The 18,966-nt window shown below is 27.9% G+C and overlaps 1 protein-coding gene across 1 annotated transcript; it reads right to left on the bottom strand.

The window, feature by feature from the left end:
- Positions 1 to 5,135: 5,135 nt before the first annotated feature.
- RpL24-like (ribosomal protein L24-like) lies at positions 5,136 to 18,129 on the bottom strand. Its single transcript, XM_087165826.1, has 5 exons — positions 17,920 to 18,129; positions 13,225 to 13,411; positions 11,862 to 11,925; positions 8,777 to 8,859; positions 5,136 to 5,318 (listed from the first exon to the last, which is right to left on the bottom strand). The coding sequence occupies exons 1-5, from the start codon at positions 17,998 to 18,000 to the stop codon at positions 5,230 to 5,232; spliced, it is 504 nt and encodes a 167-aa protein (XP_087021952.1). The 5' UTR covers positions 18,001 to 18,129; the 3' UTR covers positions 5,136 to 5,229.
- Between the last annotated feature and the right edge of the window lie 837 nt (positions 18,130 to 18,966).

The raw sequence follows: 18,966 nt of genomic DNA, 5'->3' as shown, positions 1-18,966 counted from the left end.
GAAGTTCCTTTTTCGGTGTGGGTTAGAAATCCTGAATATCTTGATAGTATTTTATCCATTCTGTTTCAAATATCGATGGAACCTTTAAAAAAAGCTGTTTTAATTTTATGTATTTCGTGATTTAGAAATTTTATCAATTTAAATGTTACTAAAAAAAAATTTTTTTGTTTTTGTTTTTTTTTTTGAGGCCTTATCCCTAATAGCATTGATTTGTATCAGTCTGATGTTGATTTGTTATTTCGCTATCAACCAACTGCAGCCCAATAACGTAAGTTCCTCATTTTTATTTTGTTGCATATATGTCAGACATAGCTGTCTTAAGTTCTGATTAAATCGTATTTGTTCCGACTTATTAACTTTGTTCCGAAAATACGATTTTAGGTCAAAATGTTCTGAATTTATTTTTTGCACATTTTCACTCTTGATGTCAGTTTTCTTTAGAGGTCTAGGAACAGGGCATGTGATTTTTTCGAGAATATCGCAGAATTCCGCGTATCTCACGACTATTGGTTTTCGGAATTAATAATCTAAAATTTAATTCGACAGAATTTACGCGAAATCTCTAGCAGGGATGTAATTTTCCCCCCGTTTATTTCCGCCGAAATTTTTTTTTAACAAGTATAAATATTTTATAATTTTCCGCGGTGCGAAAGTATTGAAGTCATCATCAAAAATCATTTCCTTGTGATAAAACTGACTGACCTTGATACAGGGATGTGATTTTTTTCGCTTTTGCCTCTCGAATTTCAGCCTTTTTATCAAGAACGTTTTTTTTTTTTCAATAAATATCCCGTTTTTGTTTTTTGAAAATTCAGTCGTTGAATTAAAATAATTATATTTATTTACGATTTTCAAAGATGAACAGAAAATTCGAACTACGTCCTAGCTCCTAACCCTTCCCTTACTTTTAATTATTTTAACTTTTCTCTTAAACGCACAGAAAATAAGATTTTCCGTTATTTTATTCGACAGCCGAATAGCTCGATATTCTCGCAACTCAGACGTCGTGACCTTGTTTTCTGGCATGAAAGCTAACGAAAAAATAAAGGTGGATTTGCGGAGAAAATATTTACAGGGTATCCGCGCACCTGGAAAGTCATGAATTTCGGTATTGAACAAAATTTGTCATGATTTTAACTATTTTTGTTAGAAAATCATGGATTTAGGTCGCTGAAAAATCTAAGTTTTAAAATGGAATTTAAAAATACCCCCCCCCCTCATTTCATGGTGTTCCGAATATCTGAATTTGTAATAAAATCCTCAGTAACAGTCATATTTTATTAAAATATAAATTGTTTTTATCCTGTCCTTTAAAAGTTATGGTTTTCTTTCAAAAAATGAAACAAACATTTCTAGAGCGAATTTTTTAAACTTCTGTGATTTCAGATTTTTTTTTTTTATCAATTTAAAATTCTAGCCGAAGCAAGCCAATCATTGGCGAATTTTTTTTATTCCAAAATGAGAAAAGAAAAATCATGAGTATTTCTTTCCTTTCAGAGGAACAAGAAAAGTATCTTTAGAATGTAATTCTGCAGAAAAAAATTATTTGCTTTTGTATTTTTTTCAGCTATTTTATGGCTTCAACTCTTTTCTTTAATCTGTTTTTTCAGAGTATAACAGTTTTGGCTATACCTATCATTTCAATTTATGTTATAATGCTTTTTTCAATTTCTTGTGTTTTTGTCGGAGAAAATAGTAACTTTGTTAAGTCATGAAAAATTCTAGGAATTAGTCATGAATTTGAAAATCTAAAATGTAGCAGATACCCTGTATTTATTTGCTCATTCAATTAATCTTGTAAATTTTTATTTATTATGTCTAAACAAAACAAACAAGCCTTTTAGAAATCGTAAGTCCAGACTCTGCAAATATCTCGATTCTTATTCACGCGATTTTAATACCAATCGTCGATTTTCGTTTTTACACGATTTAAAAGTTGCACATTGCGATTCTTATTTACTCTATTTAAACATCGTACATTATGATTCTTATTTACGAGATTTAAAAATCCAATATCGCGATTTTGTATTTACGCGCTTTCAAAACCCTATATAGCAATTTATATTCACGCGAGCTTAAAATCCAATGTGATTCGTTTTTGCGGTTGTAATATCAGACATCGATTTTCGTATTTATACGTGCTTTAAAAATTAGACATTGTGGTCTGTATTCGCGCGATTTGAAAATTATGCATCGTGATTCGTATTTTTTAAAATTCGATATAGAGTTTCATATTCACGTGATTTGGATTCATATTCTCTCAATTTAATATCATGCATGTGATTCATATTCATACAATTTTAAAATTATCGGGATTTATAATCGTATGGATTACAAGTTTAAAAATCGAACTTTTTTTGTCAAATTTTTGTGCTTTTTTTTTAAATCCCTGAACTAGGCATTTACATATATGTAATTCTCATTCCAATTTGATTTCTTTGGATTGGCTAACTTGGATTTTTAAGTTCAAGAACTGCTCCAGAATCTGGTTATATCGCGATTCTTATTCCGGCAATTTTAATATCGGTCGTAGATTTTCATATTAAAATAACCTAGTTAATACCTAATAACGGCTATCTGATTTATAAGTAACGTGCTGCAATTGGTTTTCGCGAGATTTAAAAATCGTTCATCGCTATTGCTATTCAATGTAATTTAAAAATCCAGTATTGCAATTCGTATTCATGCGATTAAAAAATTAGGTATCGTGATTCTTATAAACGCGATTTAAAAATTCAATCTCGTAATTTGTATTAGCGTGTTTTTAAAATCCAATATCGCGATTCATATTCATGCGATTTTGAATTTCAATATCCCTATTGAGAGCAATAAGATTTCTTGAATCAGTTATAAAGATTTGATATTATTAGTAAGCAATTTAACTAAATCTGTTAGCTTAAAAAATTATGTTAAAGTTAGTTACATGAGTATCGTTTATGGATATTTTGTTTTTCACTTAGTATCATATTTTCCCCATATTGGCTTAACACGCTTTGTGTTCCTATTTTTGTTTTTAACACGTTGGCAGCTATGCTATCAGAAATTGTCAGTATCCGGTCAATAAACAGCTTATGAAAAACAGTATGACTTGATCAACAATAAAATTTTCTGCGGCAAGTCTAATTGTCGAAGGCAAGAACATGATTCCTACTCATGACGGCTGCCCCATTTGGTCTGAGTGCTATTAAAACTATATTTTTGGCGATACGGATTTTTAATATGCTCAATTACCTCCTGAAATAGTGACATACACTGGTTGTATTATTAGTGGCTTAAATTTTTGGCCGCTTTTTAATTTAATTTTTGCAGCAAGCTCTTGCTTTTAAGGGTAATTAAGTTGAAAACAATATACATGTTTTGTCTTACCTGAAGACTTTTGATCTAATGATCGGATTTACGTGTTCTAGAACTCAATCTTAATGGATCGGGAGATGATCTCATTGCAACAAGTACGAATCTTTTAAGTAATAAAATCGGGGATGACGGATTCAGATTTCTGACACTCAAGGTATGGGCCCAATCGTTAGATCCCTTAATGTTAATTTTCGCGTATTTCACCAAATTTTGAGAATTTTATAAGCGAATTGAAGAAATTTTGATCACTTATAAAATTTATTCCATGCAGAATATAGCTTACAGTAAATATTTTATTTAATAATAGTCTAAAAACGTATGAATTATAAGGAATACTTTTTATTTACATTTTGAATACCAAAATACAAATTTAGAGAGAATCCCAACAGGAACTAAGACCAATTTCGTTGAAATTCTGTACTTTGCCATGAAAAATTATTCCTTAAAATGATGTAAAAAATTTATATCTTTAATTCAAAATTTTCACTAGAAGTTATTTTGCATGGAATTTATTACCTTTAGATATTTCATAATTGTGTATGAAAATTTTTCTATTCGTTTAAAATATTCTCGAGGTATGGAGAAATGCGCAAAAATTGTAACATTAAGAGGTTCAAATTTCGGACCACTCTCCTGACCTAACTATTGGGTCAAAAATTCAGATTGCAGCTACCCTCATAATTCTGGCGTCAAAAAATTTGTCTGATTTCGTAACTTTATTGTCTGCACTATTTTAGATCACCCTTTTGAGATGGAGACAAAAAAATGTGAAGATCACTTCATTATATCAAAAGTTATTCTGGGTGGTCTTTTTTATTTTGTACTCTGTACTTCAAATGTTTGTTTTTTCGTATGAGATTGCATAAAAGATAGAGCATTTGAATTATAGCTGAAGCTCTTTTGGCATGCTGCATTAGCCATCAATATTTTTATAAGCTTCTACTGCAATAATTTTTTCTTTTAGCTGGAAGATTAGGATGTAGAAAATTAATTTACAGGTCAAAATCTTCATATTGGTTCAGAATGCTCAGTAATAAAGTTTTAGATTAAAACACCATAAAAAAATGAAATAATTTAATACATACTTAACTGTCAACACTACTGGATTTTGCCAGTTTCTCCTGGTTTAATGGTTTGAAAAAAATTCTGGTTTTTGTAAATTTTTGAAAATTCCCTAAATTTGAGTTCTTACTTATGTGCAAAATATTTAGTACACTTTGTAACAATCATCGTGAAATTTATATTATTGCGTAAAATCTGGATTTTTTCCTACGCGTGTTGTCAACTGTCTTTTACAATTAAAACAGTCATGTTAATTGCGTAATAAAAGAGAAATATTTAAAATTAGTTTAACATTACGGATAGCACTAATGAGGTTTTAGTATTTTTTGGTGAATCATAACTAATATAGAACAAAGCAATAATTCTACTAGAAATGGTTATGAAATAAATATTTAACTTCATTGAGGCTATTAAGAGAGCACAGCCTGGCATTACACATTTGCTACGCATGAACCCATGCTGTTAAAATTTTCTGTTCTAAAACAAAGTGATTCTGAAATTCAAAATAGTGCATTTTATTATTTTTTTCAATAAAATTTACTTTTATTATGCTTCTTTGTTTGGTTTGCTGTTCACAAATAATAATTATTTACAATTAGCCTGATACATGCAAACTGCTCAGAAAAAAGTTCCAATTGTTCTTTTAGAAAAATGTTATTCTGATTTTTTCTTCGACCCCATTACACAGTTTAAAAACAAAATATATTTTAAAAGAGCAATTTCGCTTTATACAATTTTTTTTTATTTTATTATTATTTTTTTTTTACAGAAATCAATGAATGCATGAACAAATAACAATGAAACAAATAATGATTAATTCATTTCCATCATTTTTTCTTCTTGCTTTTCTTCTAATGTGTCCACATTCATTTCTTCTTCTTTTATTTTCATTTTGTCTGTGGCTAAGAAAAGAAATGTATTCAAATCAAAATTCATAGATAATAAAATAATAACCACCCAAAACACAATTTATACAATGCATAGTTTCATATTCATTGTCCTAATGTGCTTGAAAAAAGGGCCTGTCTCAAATTGCACATAAAAAATGGTTTACAATTTTGAAAATTCCAAGTAGAAAGAGATAAATTGAAAAATATGAAAATCGGCTGAATAGCAATTTTATTTTTAGAAAAATAATCATAGCTCTGCAGCAAAATTGATATGGGTAAAAGGGAAAATACTTTAATTGAAATGTTTAAGATGATTAGATATTAAGATAATTAGAAATATTTAATATAAAACAGACTAACAGCAATTGAAAGCAAAAGCGTAAAGTCGAAAAAAATATCCTCTTTATTCTTGCAGAGCTATCATGAACGCCCATAAAAAACAAAGATTATATACAAAAGCAATACAGAAAAAATAAAAATCGATCTTAATTTTTTAAAACTAAACATTTCAGTTTGCCAATTACCCTATTTTCAAGAAAAAAATAAAGATAAATTCTAATAGAAACTCTCTTAATTGCCTTGGTCATAATTAAAACATATATAAAAACAATATTACTAGATATGTTTGCAATTACAATATGTTCTTAGAGCTAGATAGAAACCGAAACAAAAATCGCTTTTAGTTTTTAAACGAAAGATTTAACACTAAAAATCTTAATTTAACTTTTTCACACTGCCGTAGAAAAAAGTGACCATAAAAGACCTGGTACTAGTTGTGCATCTTACCTAACAAGAAGAAAGTGACAATAAAAGAATAAAGTCAATTTGACATGCTTTGCTTTAGTTAAAAAAGAAAAAAGCAAAAATTAAAAAAAAAGTTCTAGATTTTTAAAATATTGAGAGTTGAAAAAATGATGAACTTAACTTGCCTGAATATAATTAAAAAAAGAAAAAAATCAGCATAACAAAACTTATGATTCAGTATAAAGTAATTTAGTTTCATTTCTGAAAATTTTGCTTTTCTAGTTATGTGTCAGCCAACAGGTTTTGAAACTTAAGTTAACAAGAGAAGACAAGTTAACAAGTTTTAGAACTTAATAAATCTGTGAAAAAACGATTTTTAATAATGTATAGCAAAAAATACGATTTAAGACATAAATTTAAATCTTTTAAAGTTTTTACCAAAAAAAAAAGAAATGAAAAAAAAGAAAAAACTTAGTTGGAAAATAATTACTCAAATAATATCAAGCCAAATATTTGTTACATATTTACTTCAGAGCGTTAGATCTTCTAAACGTACAAATAATTTTATACATAAATATACTTGTAGAATATGTTCCATAAACTCAAGTAAAACGATATTAAATTGTTAATAATAGTTGACTAAGGTCGACACCCAGTTAAATAAAGGCTAGTAGTAGAAAATCTGTTGGATAAACAGGAATATTGAAAATGTTGCTAGAGTAGCTTTTGCCAAAGTTATGAAACTTAATAAATTTTTCATTAAATATTGAAACAATATAGTGTGGTCAGAGCCTGATTATATCTTTCGTAGGCCCTAGGCACAGCCGTTTTAGGGACCCTCCCCTCCTTCCCTCTTTTCAAAATATATGCTAAAAGTTTCTTGCATATTTTTTTTTTACATTTTCATTAATATAGATTTTAATTTACAAATTTGTTTATCAAACTTTAAGATAAATTTAATTTCGATAGTTATTAAAGATAAACAAGTTTATCTTTAATGACTATCGAAATTAAAAATAAACTTGTGAATACTTTTCCTAACGTTCACATTGCATTAAGAATATATTTGTCGATTCTTGGATCAAATGCAGAAGGAGAAAGATCTTTCTCCAGATTAAAATCGGTAAAAAATTATTTGCGTTCAACAATGAATCAAGATCGTTTTGCATCGCTTGCACTTATGTCTATTGAATACGACATTTTGCGTAGTTTGGAATTCGATAGCATAATACAAGATTTCTTTGAATCCAAAAATCGCAAAAAAGTAATATATTAGATCATAAGATTCTGCAAAATAATTTATTACCGAAAAATATTATATTTTTAATTGTATCTTCATAATTTTGTGCAAAATACACTTGTTGTTTTTAAAGCTAAATTATTTTTGTCAACAAATTTTTTTCTCCCAAGTTTTACGTAGGCCCTAGGCACGTGCCTAGTGTGCCTATAGGTTAATCTGGCCCTGAGTGTGGTCAATTAAGTTGAGCCCTGTTATAATAAACCTGGGTTTAAGCGAACACCCCGTATCATTTAAGTAACAGTCTTTTATAGTGTACTTAATGTTCGTTTTCCTTTCATTTCTCCAACTTTAATTAGCAAGAGTTGCGATTAAAAATGATGGTACTTCTTCACATTTCGTCAAATATTTCTTTTGCATGCTCTTCCCTTTTAAACTAAGGCGAACAATTGCCTAGTGGCATATATGACTTTTCTCAAGAACAAAAAATTCCGGCAACTTTTAAGTCAGAAGTGAAACCAGCCTTAAAGGTTCTGATTCTTGTAGAAAATACTGGATTCTTTACTAATTGTTGATATCAAAATTGTTGCTTTACTTAAAAACTGAAGTGAAATCCATCGAAAAGGGATAATTTCTTCCATCAAATACAAAAATAATAATAATAGAGCGTAAATTATGTATTTAATTAGTTAATAATTCATAAACAATTTAAATACCCCCTATTGTAACCACTATTTCCAATAATACTATTGTCATAAGCTAAAAAATAATCTATCAACTTACAAAACTGAAATCACTCCTTAAGAGCTAATCTGAAAGCTTAATATTCTATTTCACATTGTAATTTGCTAAGATTTTTTAAAATTCCAAACGCAACTAAATGTATTAGAAAAAAATTAATTTGTGAACAATCCTACAATTTAACATATTTGCAGATATTGATTTGTTAATTGGATTGAAATCATTTTAAATAAACAGTAAAAAGATATAAATTGAAATTTTTGGGACAACTAATCTTTTATCATATAAGATTTGATCTTCTAAAAATAGTCAATAAGCATTTAAAAAAAAAAAAAAAAAAAAAGACCAAAAGACACTTCATTTCAAAAACAGATGTTGGAGGTGAGAAAAGGACCATCTGGGAGCCCAATATAAATACTCAAGACCATTACAGGCAAGTTGCAATTTTACTTTTCTTTTTAAAATAAATATTATTATCAATCTCAACACATCATACATTATTAAAGCTTCTATTAAAAGAGATTCATATTTTTGACAATAATTAGTACTTTTTATGGTTAAATACTCATTCCTTGTTTTATGACTTGATAGGAAGAGAATGTCGGACTTGAAGCAAGAAATAACACACAGAGAGTCGAACTGAATTTTATAATCACCAACATACTCTAGTTTATAAACTTTTTTTTTTTTACCTAACATTATCAGATTAAAATATTTTTTTAAAAAAAGTAATTGAAGTGAAACATACCAGCAACAGATCTGATTAGAGACATATCTCTTTGTACTTCTTTCAAATCCAGTTCTTTTGCAAGAACCTTGCCCTTTTTTAATCTACGTAGAAAAAAATTTGACATTAATTAAAACAGTTTTTAAATACTACATTGTAAGTGTTTTATTATAATACTTTAATATACACTTTAGTTGTACAATTTTTTTTCCCCAAGTGTTCACATACTATTTTTTTTTCCTTTTCTTTTTTGAACCAACAATTCAATCAGCCATGTAGGATGGTGGATAATAATTTTTTAAAAACTTGTAGATTGTTTTGTGATAAGAATTTCAATTTCCTCATGAAAAATGTAGTTATTAAAATGGTTAAATGGTGTAAAAAGTGCCATATCATTAGTTGGATATATTTTTTATGATTACACTAATATAATTAAAAGGATAGACACGAGGAGGCAAAACAGAAGAAAAAGAGGATACATCTGTGAAAAAAAAAAGTTAAAAGAATTTTAAAAACAATTAAGACTTTCGTGCATAGCAAATTTATTAACTACAGGGTATCAACAAGATCCCATGAAAAATAATCATAACAAATTTTTATGATCTAATTTTAAAGTCATTTTACTTAAATTATTCAATTTATTTAAATATTCTTGAATGTATTTTACATTCACATGATTAGTGGAATATAATGATAATAATTTAAAAAAAAAAAAAAAAAAAAAAAACAGCAGAAATTTTTTGCTATAGTATTACAGGGTGAAATTTCGACGACATGCTTCTCTGAAGCATTATACATTATTCGAATAGACACATGCAGCATTATTTTTAATTTTTCTATGCAATTTGACAATTTGCACGGGGCAATTTGTCAGTAAATATTCAGTTAAGTCTAAAAATAGATTTAGAATATTATCTAACAGTTAAAAATTATCTCTTCTTCAGCCCTTCTAACAATAAAAATTAGACACGAGAAGACAAAGAAATGTTAGCTCAGAATAATCTCCCCTAAAAAGGAAGAAAAAAATCTATACATTTTAATGTGGGGCTGAAAAAAAATAAATTTCAAATTTTCGAAATGTTTCTCAGCCACCGTTTTATCATTTGTGAGCAAACTAAGTTAGACAACAGTAAAGAGCACAAAAATATTATTAAAAGCAGACAGCTGTTTTGGATGCTCAAAGGGCAACCTTCATCAGTGCATCAGAAAGAAATGAGAGAAAAAAAGGGTAAATATATAGAGAAAGGTGACGTCACAAGGGGATTAGAGCAACGGCCAATAGGAGGGAAGGGTGAAAGGATGAGGACGAATGGGAAGCAAGGAACAAAAAGGTGGGGGGGGGGGGTTCAGTTAGGTTTAATCATAGATTTCCAAACAGGAGAAAGATAAGGAATGCTGGATAGGTCATTGACCAACAGTTTGGAATTTTTGAAAATATTATAGGACTCATAAAAATCTAAATCAAAAATTGAAGAACAATTTTGAATAACTTTAGAAGAAGAAAAATCAAAATTATGATTAGATTCCCAACAATGTTGGGCAATAGATGAGCGCTTAAATTCTTGTTTTTTGACATAGGCTTCATGTTCCTTGACACGGCACTTTAAGGCAATTAATTTGGTATATACCCCAGCTACTTTGACTGTCAATGGGCTGCTTGAGATTAGAAAATTTTATCTTATTAATGGGACTGAAAATAATATTAAAATTAATAATAATAATAATTAAAAAAAAACAACAGCTTGCAGCAATTTTCTGGCAACTATTTTTAATGTTAGTTTAGAAAAGAAACACAATTCTAATGAAACAAATTTTCGCTGATCTGTCAATGCATGCAATGAAAATGATCATGTGGCGGCAGCTGATTATTAACAGAAATTACATATTCAAAATTACATATAACTAATATTTAAAGTAGCCATTAAAAAAAAAAAAATAGATAGTTAATCACTCTGGTCACACTTCCACATGCAAATGTACACTAGTGAAACATTGATGTTATTTCAAAGGAAGAGAATGTATTTCTGACGTATCTTTTTTAGAAGGAAATAAAAGAGTATTAAACAATTAAAAAATTACAAGTATTTGATAATTTCCCATTTCTTAAATTAAACATTCACAGTTGAAAAACGCATAAAAAGTTGAAAGTTATATGAACAAAATAAAAAATATTTTGGAATAACAAACTGGCTCATGTAAACAAAAATAAATATTTCTTAATTATTCACTTATATTTAATGTAAGCCAATCTCTTATTCAAAATCATTTTGAGCATCGGAGTAAATTAAGCTCTCCAATAAAGTTCACCTCCTTAAAGTAGTGAAGTAGTTGCTACAATTCCAAAGTAGTTAGTAACCACTAGGACTGGGTTATAAACGGATGTGTCGCGAAATACCGATTCAAAGCATATACCGGCAGGCCAATATAATGACTTTCCTTTAGGCGATGCATCAGAAATCTGATTTAAGCTGCCGAGAGTGACTCTCGCTTTAGGCGATGCATCAGAAATCTAATTTGGCCATTATGTTAGACAACACCTGAGGATCAACGATATAATATGTGAGAATTCTTGCCTAAGCTGACGCTGTCACCGCGGTGACGAAGACGTTTTTGATTTTGTCTAACCACGGAGCTGTTGATAGCGTCTAGCTACGAAGACGGGTCTCTCTAGGTTTTTCTGAAAGGTACCTATTTTGTGAAAATTTAGACATAAATTGTGAAGATTAAAATTATATTAAAAAATCAACACAAAAATATGGATTTATCCGCAAGTTGAAGTTCCGCTACATGATAGTAAATTTGGCCTAGATAGACTCCTGTCAAATTAACAATAATTGCATGACTTTTTTTGTTTTTGTTTTGTTGAAATTCTGAAATAGTCTTAACATCTAAATTCCCTAGTCTTAACATCTTTTGAAAAAAAAAAAAAAAAACTGAGCAAGTTAATACTACATAAAAGATTTTCTTGCTTTTTTTCCTTCTTTCTAACAGGACAGTTTTAAAACTGCCTTTCTCTCCATTAATTAATCATTCTAATTCACATTACAGTCACATATAAAATGAAAAATATAAAAACCACTCCATATAATTAATTTGTAATATTTACCTTTGACCTATAAAACAAGCTTCTCTTCTTGTTTTTATCTCAGATACTTTTTTCATTGCTTTAACTGTAAAGTAAGAAAAAAGTTAATTTAAACATCCAGCATTTTTATCAGATTTAGTTTACCAACGGCTAATAAATTGTACACTGAAAACTTAGAAAAATTATATGAATGATAATGAGAAAACTAATAATTCAAAAAGCACTTTCAATCAACTACCACACAACCTAATCAGGTTCTATATAAATAAACTAACTTAACCATCTAGCTGCAACTTGAACTTAAAATAATATCGATAAAACGAAAAAAATAATAACATAAATAATAATAATAATAAAAACAAACGATTTTAAAAGCAGTGGCCCTCTTTTCATTTTTGTCACATAACCCGAACTGAAAGCTTTATATAAATAAGCTGGCTTCAATATCCAGATAGAACGTGAATTTATTGTTGAAATAAAAAATAATAACGTGGGCAATAAAATAAAAACTAAAGATTTTAAAAATAACATTCTTCAAGCTTTTTATAGCTACTTAATCAAAGAGATTAAATTTTAATAAACTCACTTCACGTTGTAGCCAGAGCTTTAACTCAATAAAGAGATGGGGTTGATTACTGGATCAGTAATTTCGTTACCAGCGATTTTAGTCACTGATCCACGTTAAAAAATTTAAACAATCACAATGATCATGAAGCACTGGCACTATTGACTTAAACAACAAGCTAGAAATTTATTTCAAAACATCATAATGATAAAAATATGCATCATTACGTTTTTTTTTTCTTTCTAAATACATATTGAGACTATATAAATAAGCCACTACAGCTTGAGGAAAATATTTTTCTTAACACAGTTAAAATTAAGATCATCATCACAATTGTACTAATTTAATACAATTGAGAAAAATTTTCAGCAAAAAAAAAAAAAAAAAAAAAAAAAGAAAACATATAGATATTCCATTAGACATATAGATTTTTTTGCTTTCTGCTAAGTATTTTCAATTTCTATCTAAATAAATAAAAATGAAGGCTAACACTACAACTAAAAAATCTAATAAATTTAATTTGATTAATAAAAATTTAAATTTGATAATAAAATTTTCTAAACCTTTTTCTAGTTTCCTATAAAGCATTAAACATTGTAAGAGGATAAAACAGATTAGGAAACTTACAAATGCATAAGATTTAATTGTAGAGGACGAAATAATAGAATTTATTGCACTTGATTTACCTCAAAACTTATGTCAAAATATATGCTTTAATAAAGTTAAATTTTTTTTACAATACAGAAATCAATAGCAACAAAATGTATGAAGTAACTTAAGAAATTTTAAAAATCTATGATTTTAAAACAAATTATATACTTGTTTCTCGCCACAACTCTCTATTGTATTGAACAGGGACATTGCGTCGTTTTTCGAATTCAAATGCAGGATCTACAGTAAGTTCTTTGCCAGCAGCTTTTCTAAAGGCCTTTGTCCACTTCAGCTTTCTCGGATTCTTCTTTCTATTAAACATTTTTCGACATTTGGATCTACAGAATCTGAATATCTGAAAAATTTTATTTTATTTTAGCATTGAATAAAATGTGTAGCATCAGTGAAATTAGTATCAAACTTAAAAATGTGTTATATCACAAAAAAAAAAAAAAAAAAAAAAACCCAGAAGAATACAAATTGACATTAACTTTAAGATTAATAAAAAAAAATTTGCTTGATAACTATACATAAAAAGACCTTGACTGTATGAAAACTTTTACATTTTCTTGGACATCAACAAAACTATGATGGTATTAATTTAAAAAAAAAAAATGGATATTGTTATTTTTTTTTACAAAAAATTTAGGGCAATACACTTAGCTGCTATATACTTTTAATTCCTGGAGCCCTATTTAATTACATAAAAGAAATATTAAAATAATTTTAATTAATTTGTGATGTAGGATGTAGTTATTTTCAGGGTCCACAAAAATACAAAATTTCTACAAGAAAAGATAAACTTTTAGAAACCAGCATAATATGGAAAAGGAGTTAGACTTAACAAATTTAACAGAAATATGAATGGCAGCCATGATTTTTCAGGCGACATGGCTGCCCAAACGGTTTGTAGAGTCTGGCTATTTTTCTAGTAATATACATAGTTAATGCTTAGTAATTTTTTCTTCCTTTAAAAACACACTTTTGATTTTAATTCTAGTCACTTCAAATGATCTAAATTTGCCGTAATTTTGTACTTTTATGAAGATTGAAGAACAGATCATTGCAGTCAAGTAATTGATATTGAGAAATCAGGAGTTAGATTTTAGCCTACGTAAAATGATGAAAAAGAGCTATAAAATCAATAAATCAGTCTTAAAATTGTAGATAACTTTCAAAAAGAAGAAAAGACTTCATTTTACCTATAATATTTTAGAGACAAAAATGCAGTACAATAACATACACTGACAAAAACACTGCATTAATAAAATTTAGACATGCCCATTAATAATCAAGAAAGTGGATTAGAATATTTCTAGTGGATTAAATATACTTCTATTAGAACTGGTAAAAATTAAAAATAGTCTACTCTATAATAAGGTAAAATTATGGGTAGATATAAACACAATATATATAATCAAGGTGGCCACTTAAAACAGATTTCAAATTTCCCTGATTTTTCCAGGTAAAAATCTTAAAATTTCCAGGTTTGCATTTTTTCCCCCTTTTTTCTTATAAAGTGTAGGATGTGTACAAGAAAAGTGTCTGTATTATAAAATATCTTATTCAAAATGTCATTTTTTTAAACATATCTTGAAAAAAAAATTTATTTCCTTACAAGATAATTTTTCATTATTTTTTAATGTTCTGGCACAACATTAATTTTTAAAAAATTAAGACATGGAGAAAATAATATGTTTAGCTTGTAGAATATGTTGTTTTTATTGAATAATTTTAATTGCTTTTATTGAATTTAATGTGTTACTTTAAGTAGTATTTGCTCAAAGTGTACCTACAAAATGACAAAATCAGAACAACCAATAAAACCTTGGATAAGTATTGTTTAATATATTTTCATTAAGGAAAAGAAAACCGTTTCAGGTGATTATATATCAATAATTTTTAATAATTACAGTGGCTCCCAAAAGTGCTCACTTAATTATAACTTATATTGAAATAGGTAATAAAAATTCAATAATTAAAATGAATATTTCACAATGGGTATTTTATAATAAGATGTATAATCTATTTTTGGCAAAACTGCACGGAATATTTTAAAAACAAAGCAAAAGTTAATTTTTTAATCAAACAGTAACAAAAATGTTACCCCACGAAAGTCATCGTACATTTAAATGTTTTGGATCTCAGAATTAAAATTATCGCCAATTGCTTTTTTTATTTAATTATTTTTCATTTCTTTATTAGCAATTTAGTATCAAACCTATAATAGCAAAATTATATTTTAATTTTTGCTTGTCAACTCCGTAATATTTTATTTTATCATTTAAAAATGACTTGTAGTCGTAATAAAATAGACCAAATTTGATTATTTGTCTTCATAAGAGGTAAATCAGTAATGAATATGTTAAATTAGCTTACTGTATTCAATTGAACTGTGCAATATGTGATAAAATGCTTAAAAGAAGGACTTCAAATCAGTGATTAAAATTATAAATTTTGTGGAAAAATTCATAAATTTGCAATCGAGTGTTGTAAAAGTTTCTGTAAAAATTTTAAAAAAATATTCTGCACGAATTTCACCTGACAAAAAAAAAAAAAAACTAGTTACACGTATTTTCAACCTTTAAAAGCTATTGTAGATGCTAAAGGAAACTCCACTAATTGCTAATTTAACGAAAAATTAGATTACTAATAGACTGAATTTTTTTTAAAAAAGTGTATGATGACTTTTGTGGGATAAAGTTTTCGTCACTTTTTGATGATTGATTCCTTAAAAATAAACTTTTCCTTTGTTTTTAAAATATTTCATATTGTCATTTAAAATATTTCAGTTTTGTGAAGATTCGAACACATTTTTTTATCATTAAATATACATTCGGAAACATTCATTTTAATTAATGGATAGTCTTATTTCATTGAAAGTCATAAGTGTATCAACACTTTTGTGAATCACTGTAATTACAATTCAATATAAAGCTGTACTGTATACTGCATTATACTGTATTTCATCTTACCAGTGCTTTTTATAAAATTCACTGATCATATTTTCCTTAAACCAATATCTCAAGTCAAATTTTTAAATAATGGCATTTTGAAATAGCATTTTTATTTTAAGAGATTCAGTATAAGAAAATAAATGTCAGAAATGTAAAATTGTCTCATTTTTAGTTCTATGCTCTATAGAAGAAAAAAAATAGATAAAATTCCTTAAAATTTATACTTTTTTGATTTTTTTTCTTATTTGAAATTAAAACATTTAAAGAATTCCAATCTAAACACACAGTTTGTTAGTTTAGCATAGTTAATTGTTTTTGTTTGAACAACTGGAATCTTGTACAGTGCAGAACTAAAACACTAAGTTTCGTTTTCCTTCTCCTGACTAAACACATATGAATAAAAAAATATATATTTTATGTTTATATATCATTTAATATGTTTCCTATATATTCCTTAGTCATTGTCAGCTTTTTTAGGTAAAAAGAGGAATAGTTTTGAAATATCATCTCTGGAATGCAAGCAACATTTACGAACTTTCGATATTGTGATAACTATACAATTCAAATTTTGAATCAAAAAACTAATATTTACCAACAAAACCGTAAAATTTGATATCAATATATAGTTAGTTCTAAAAAAAACTTTTTTCAAAATAAGAATATACTATAAAAGGTTAAAATGAAATAGAAAAAATTAATTGTTACAATTCTTGCATTAGCAAGAATTGTACAATTTGTCGACAAACATTGCTGTTAGTGATGGGGGAAAATGCGTGATTGGTTGGTTTGCTGAGAAAAAATAATTTACAGATTTCTTTGAATGGGAGTTGAAAAGCTTTCAGAAAAAGAGGGCACTATAAAATCTATTATTATTAAATTATAACCAACTAATTTTTAGAGAATTTAATAAAGTTAAAAATACAAAAACATTTTGTCAAAATAGAAAAAAATTACCACTCTCAATTGCGAACAAACTTGAATCATTGTGTGAACACGGACAGACTTTAAAAACCGAATCCTAACCCCGTCTTCCATATCCACCATAATCTTTGCCTTTCCTAAATTGCACAGTTTGCATAGAGATCAAAGGTTTCTACATTTGCATGGGAGAATTTTATGTTGTATTCTAGTTTAACAGGGTTATAACGGAGCAAATTTTGACGAAAGCAAAGTAAGTTGATGACATTTTAACTGTTTGGAGATACATTTCCGTCTAAAAAATGTGGGTACAATGGATGAAACAATTTAAATTAAGAAAATTATTAGCAAATAATTTAAATTAGTGAATAAAAAAAAATATATAAGAAAAAATTTCCAGCTTTTCTTTAAAATTTCCAGGTTTTTATCCATATTTCCCTGATTTTTTCCAGTATAAAAAAAATTCCCTGATAATTCCAGGTGGGTGACCACCCTGATAATAGATTCCTGCCCAGTATTATGGATTTTAGTCACTCTATTTGAGGTTCACAAATGATGCTCATAAAGTTACTTTGGAAATTATATGAGTTCTAAGAGATACATAATAAGTTTCCCTTTTAATATTAGAAGAATAACGGCAAGAATAATACTTTACAACTATAAAAAATGATGGTTCTTATTATAATGATTTAACAGCAGCAAAAACTTTTTAAGTAGCACCTCGGTAAAATAGAATCATTAATCAAAACATAGAATTTTTTTTACCACAACGTAAGTAATCAATCGTATAATTAAAAATTCATTAATTCTTAACAAAGAGATTTCATCATGTAATATTTAGTATTGAAATAAATGCAACCTATTAAATAAGCAAGATTGACTAATACATTTTGAAAATGTAATAAATTGGTAATGAAAATACTGACATTTATCTTTTTTAATATATATTGATAAATTAATTATTTACAGAAGGAACAGAAAAAATTACTTTGCAGTCATTTCGAATAAACTGAATGCCGTGGCCTGGATAAACAGGTGAAGAACAAAAATAACAGTGTTCAACTCTCATATTTAAAAAAAATTAAACTGTAATTAAAGTCAAACTTTAAAAGTTATTAGAAATTTATTTATTTTACGCATGCATCAACACACGATCGAAAACCAAAACACGTCAAAGTAGAAGTTGAAGTTATTTTATTTTGGCCAAGGAACAGCTTCACACATGTGGCCAGTCTCAGAATTTATTTTCATTGCATTATAGAAAAATGAAGGGGCCATTTTCACTGCTTGTAATATTTCAAGCGTTATTAAGAACCTGATTAGCGAGTTTTTTTTACAGGAAAAATATTTCACTAATCAGGCTCGCATTCGCATGAGATCGCATGTGCAACTTGCATACAGTGAGAACAGTTCTATAATTTCTAAGGATTGCACGTACTTGAAAAGGATGGTGTTTTCGACTCTAGTAGGACGTGCTGCAGCGCCATCTGTTGAGAGACCGGTTTCATGCCTTTAGCCCTTCTCCCTTCCCTCTCTTCCGATATTTTCCCCTTTCTTAACAATTTTCCTTTTCATTTAGCAAAAATATTTTTTAAAAGGAAAATTCTTAATAATTTTCCTTTTAAATAGCAAATATTTCGGTGATACTTTTCCTTAGAACTATGTAGTTTTCAGTTCCGTATAGTTTTCCAACTTAGAAGACTTTAATCTATATGAAAATCAAGAGAGTAACTAACGTTCTTCCTTCCTCTATGACTTTCCACACGCTAATGGTGAAAGCATGTGAAGTGTTGCCATAGGTAGAGAGTTCTGCTCCACGCCACCTGCAGCCCATTTCGATCGCCAATGGAAAGTTGATTGAATGTATATAATAACAAACTTTTTAAAACCAGAAAAAAATTTATAAAATTTTCGGTGAATCCCTCCCCTTATGTTATGGCGACGCGTGAACAGGCTTCATATGGATGATGTTTTCAATATAAATGTAAACAATAACAATCTTGAGCTCCATACATACTTTAGTTCCGGTTAGAAA

Source organism: Parasteatoda tepidariorum, chromosome 6, assembly GCF_982258835.1.
Source record: "Parasteatoda tepidariorum strain Cologne lab strain chromosome 6, Ptep-v5.0, whole genome shotgun sequence".
Lineage (NCBI taxonomy): Eukaryota > Metazoa > Arthropoda > Arachnida > Araneae > Theridiidae > Parasteatoda > Parasteatoda tepidariorum.
Note: the sequence above shows the minus strand (reverse complement) of the source record. Positions and strands in the feature narration are given on the sequence as shown.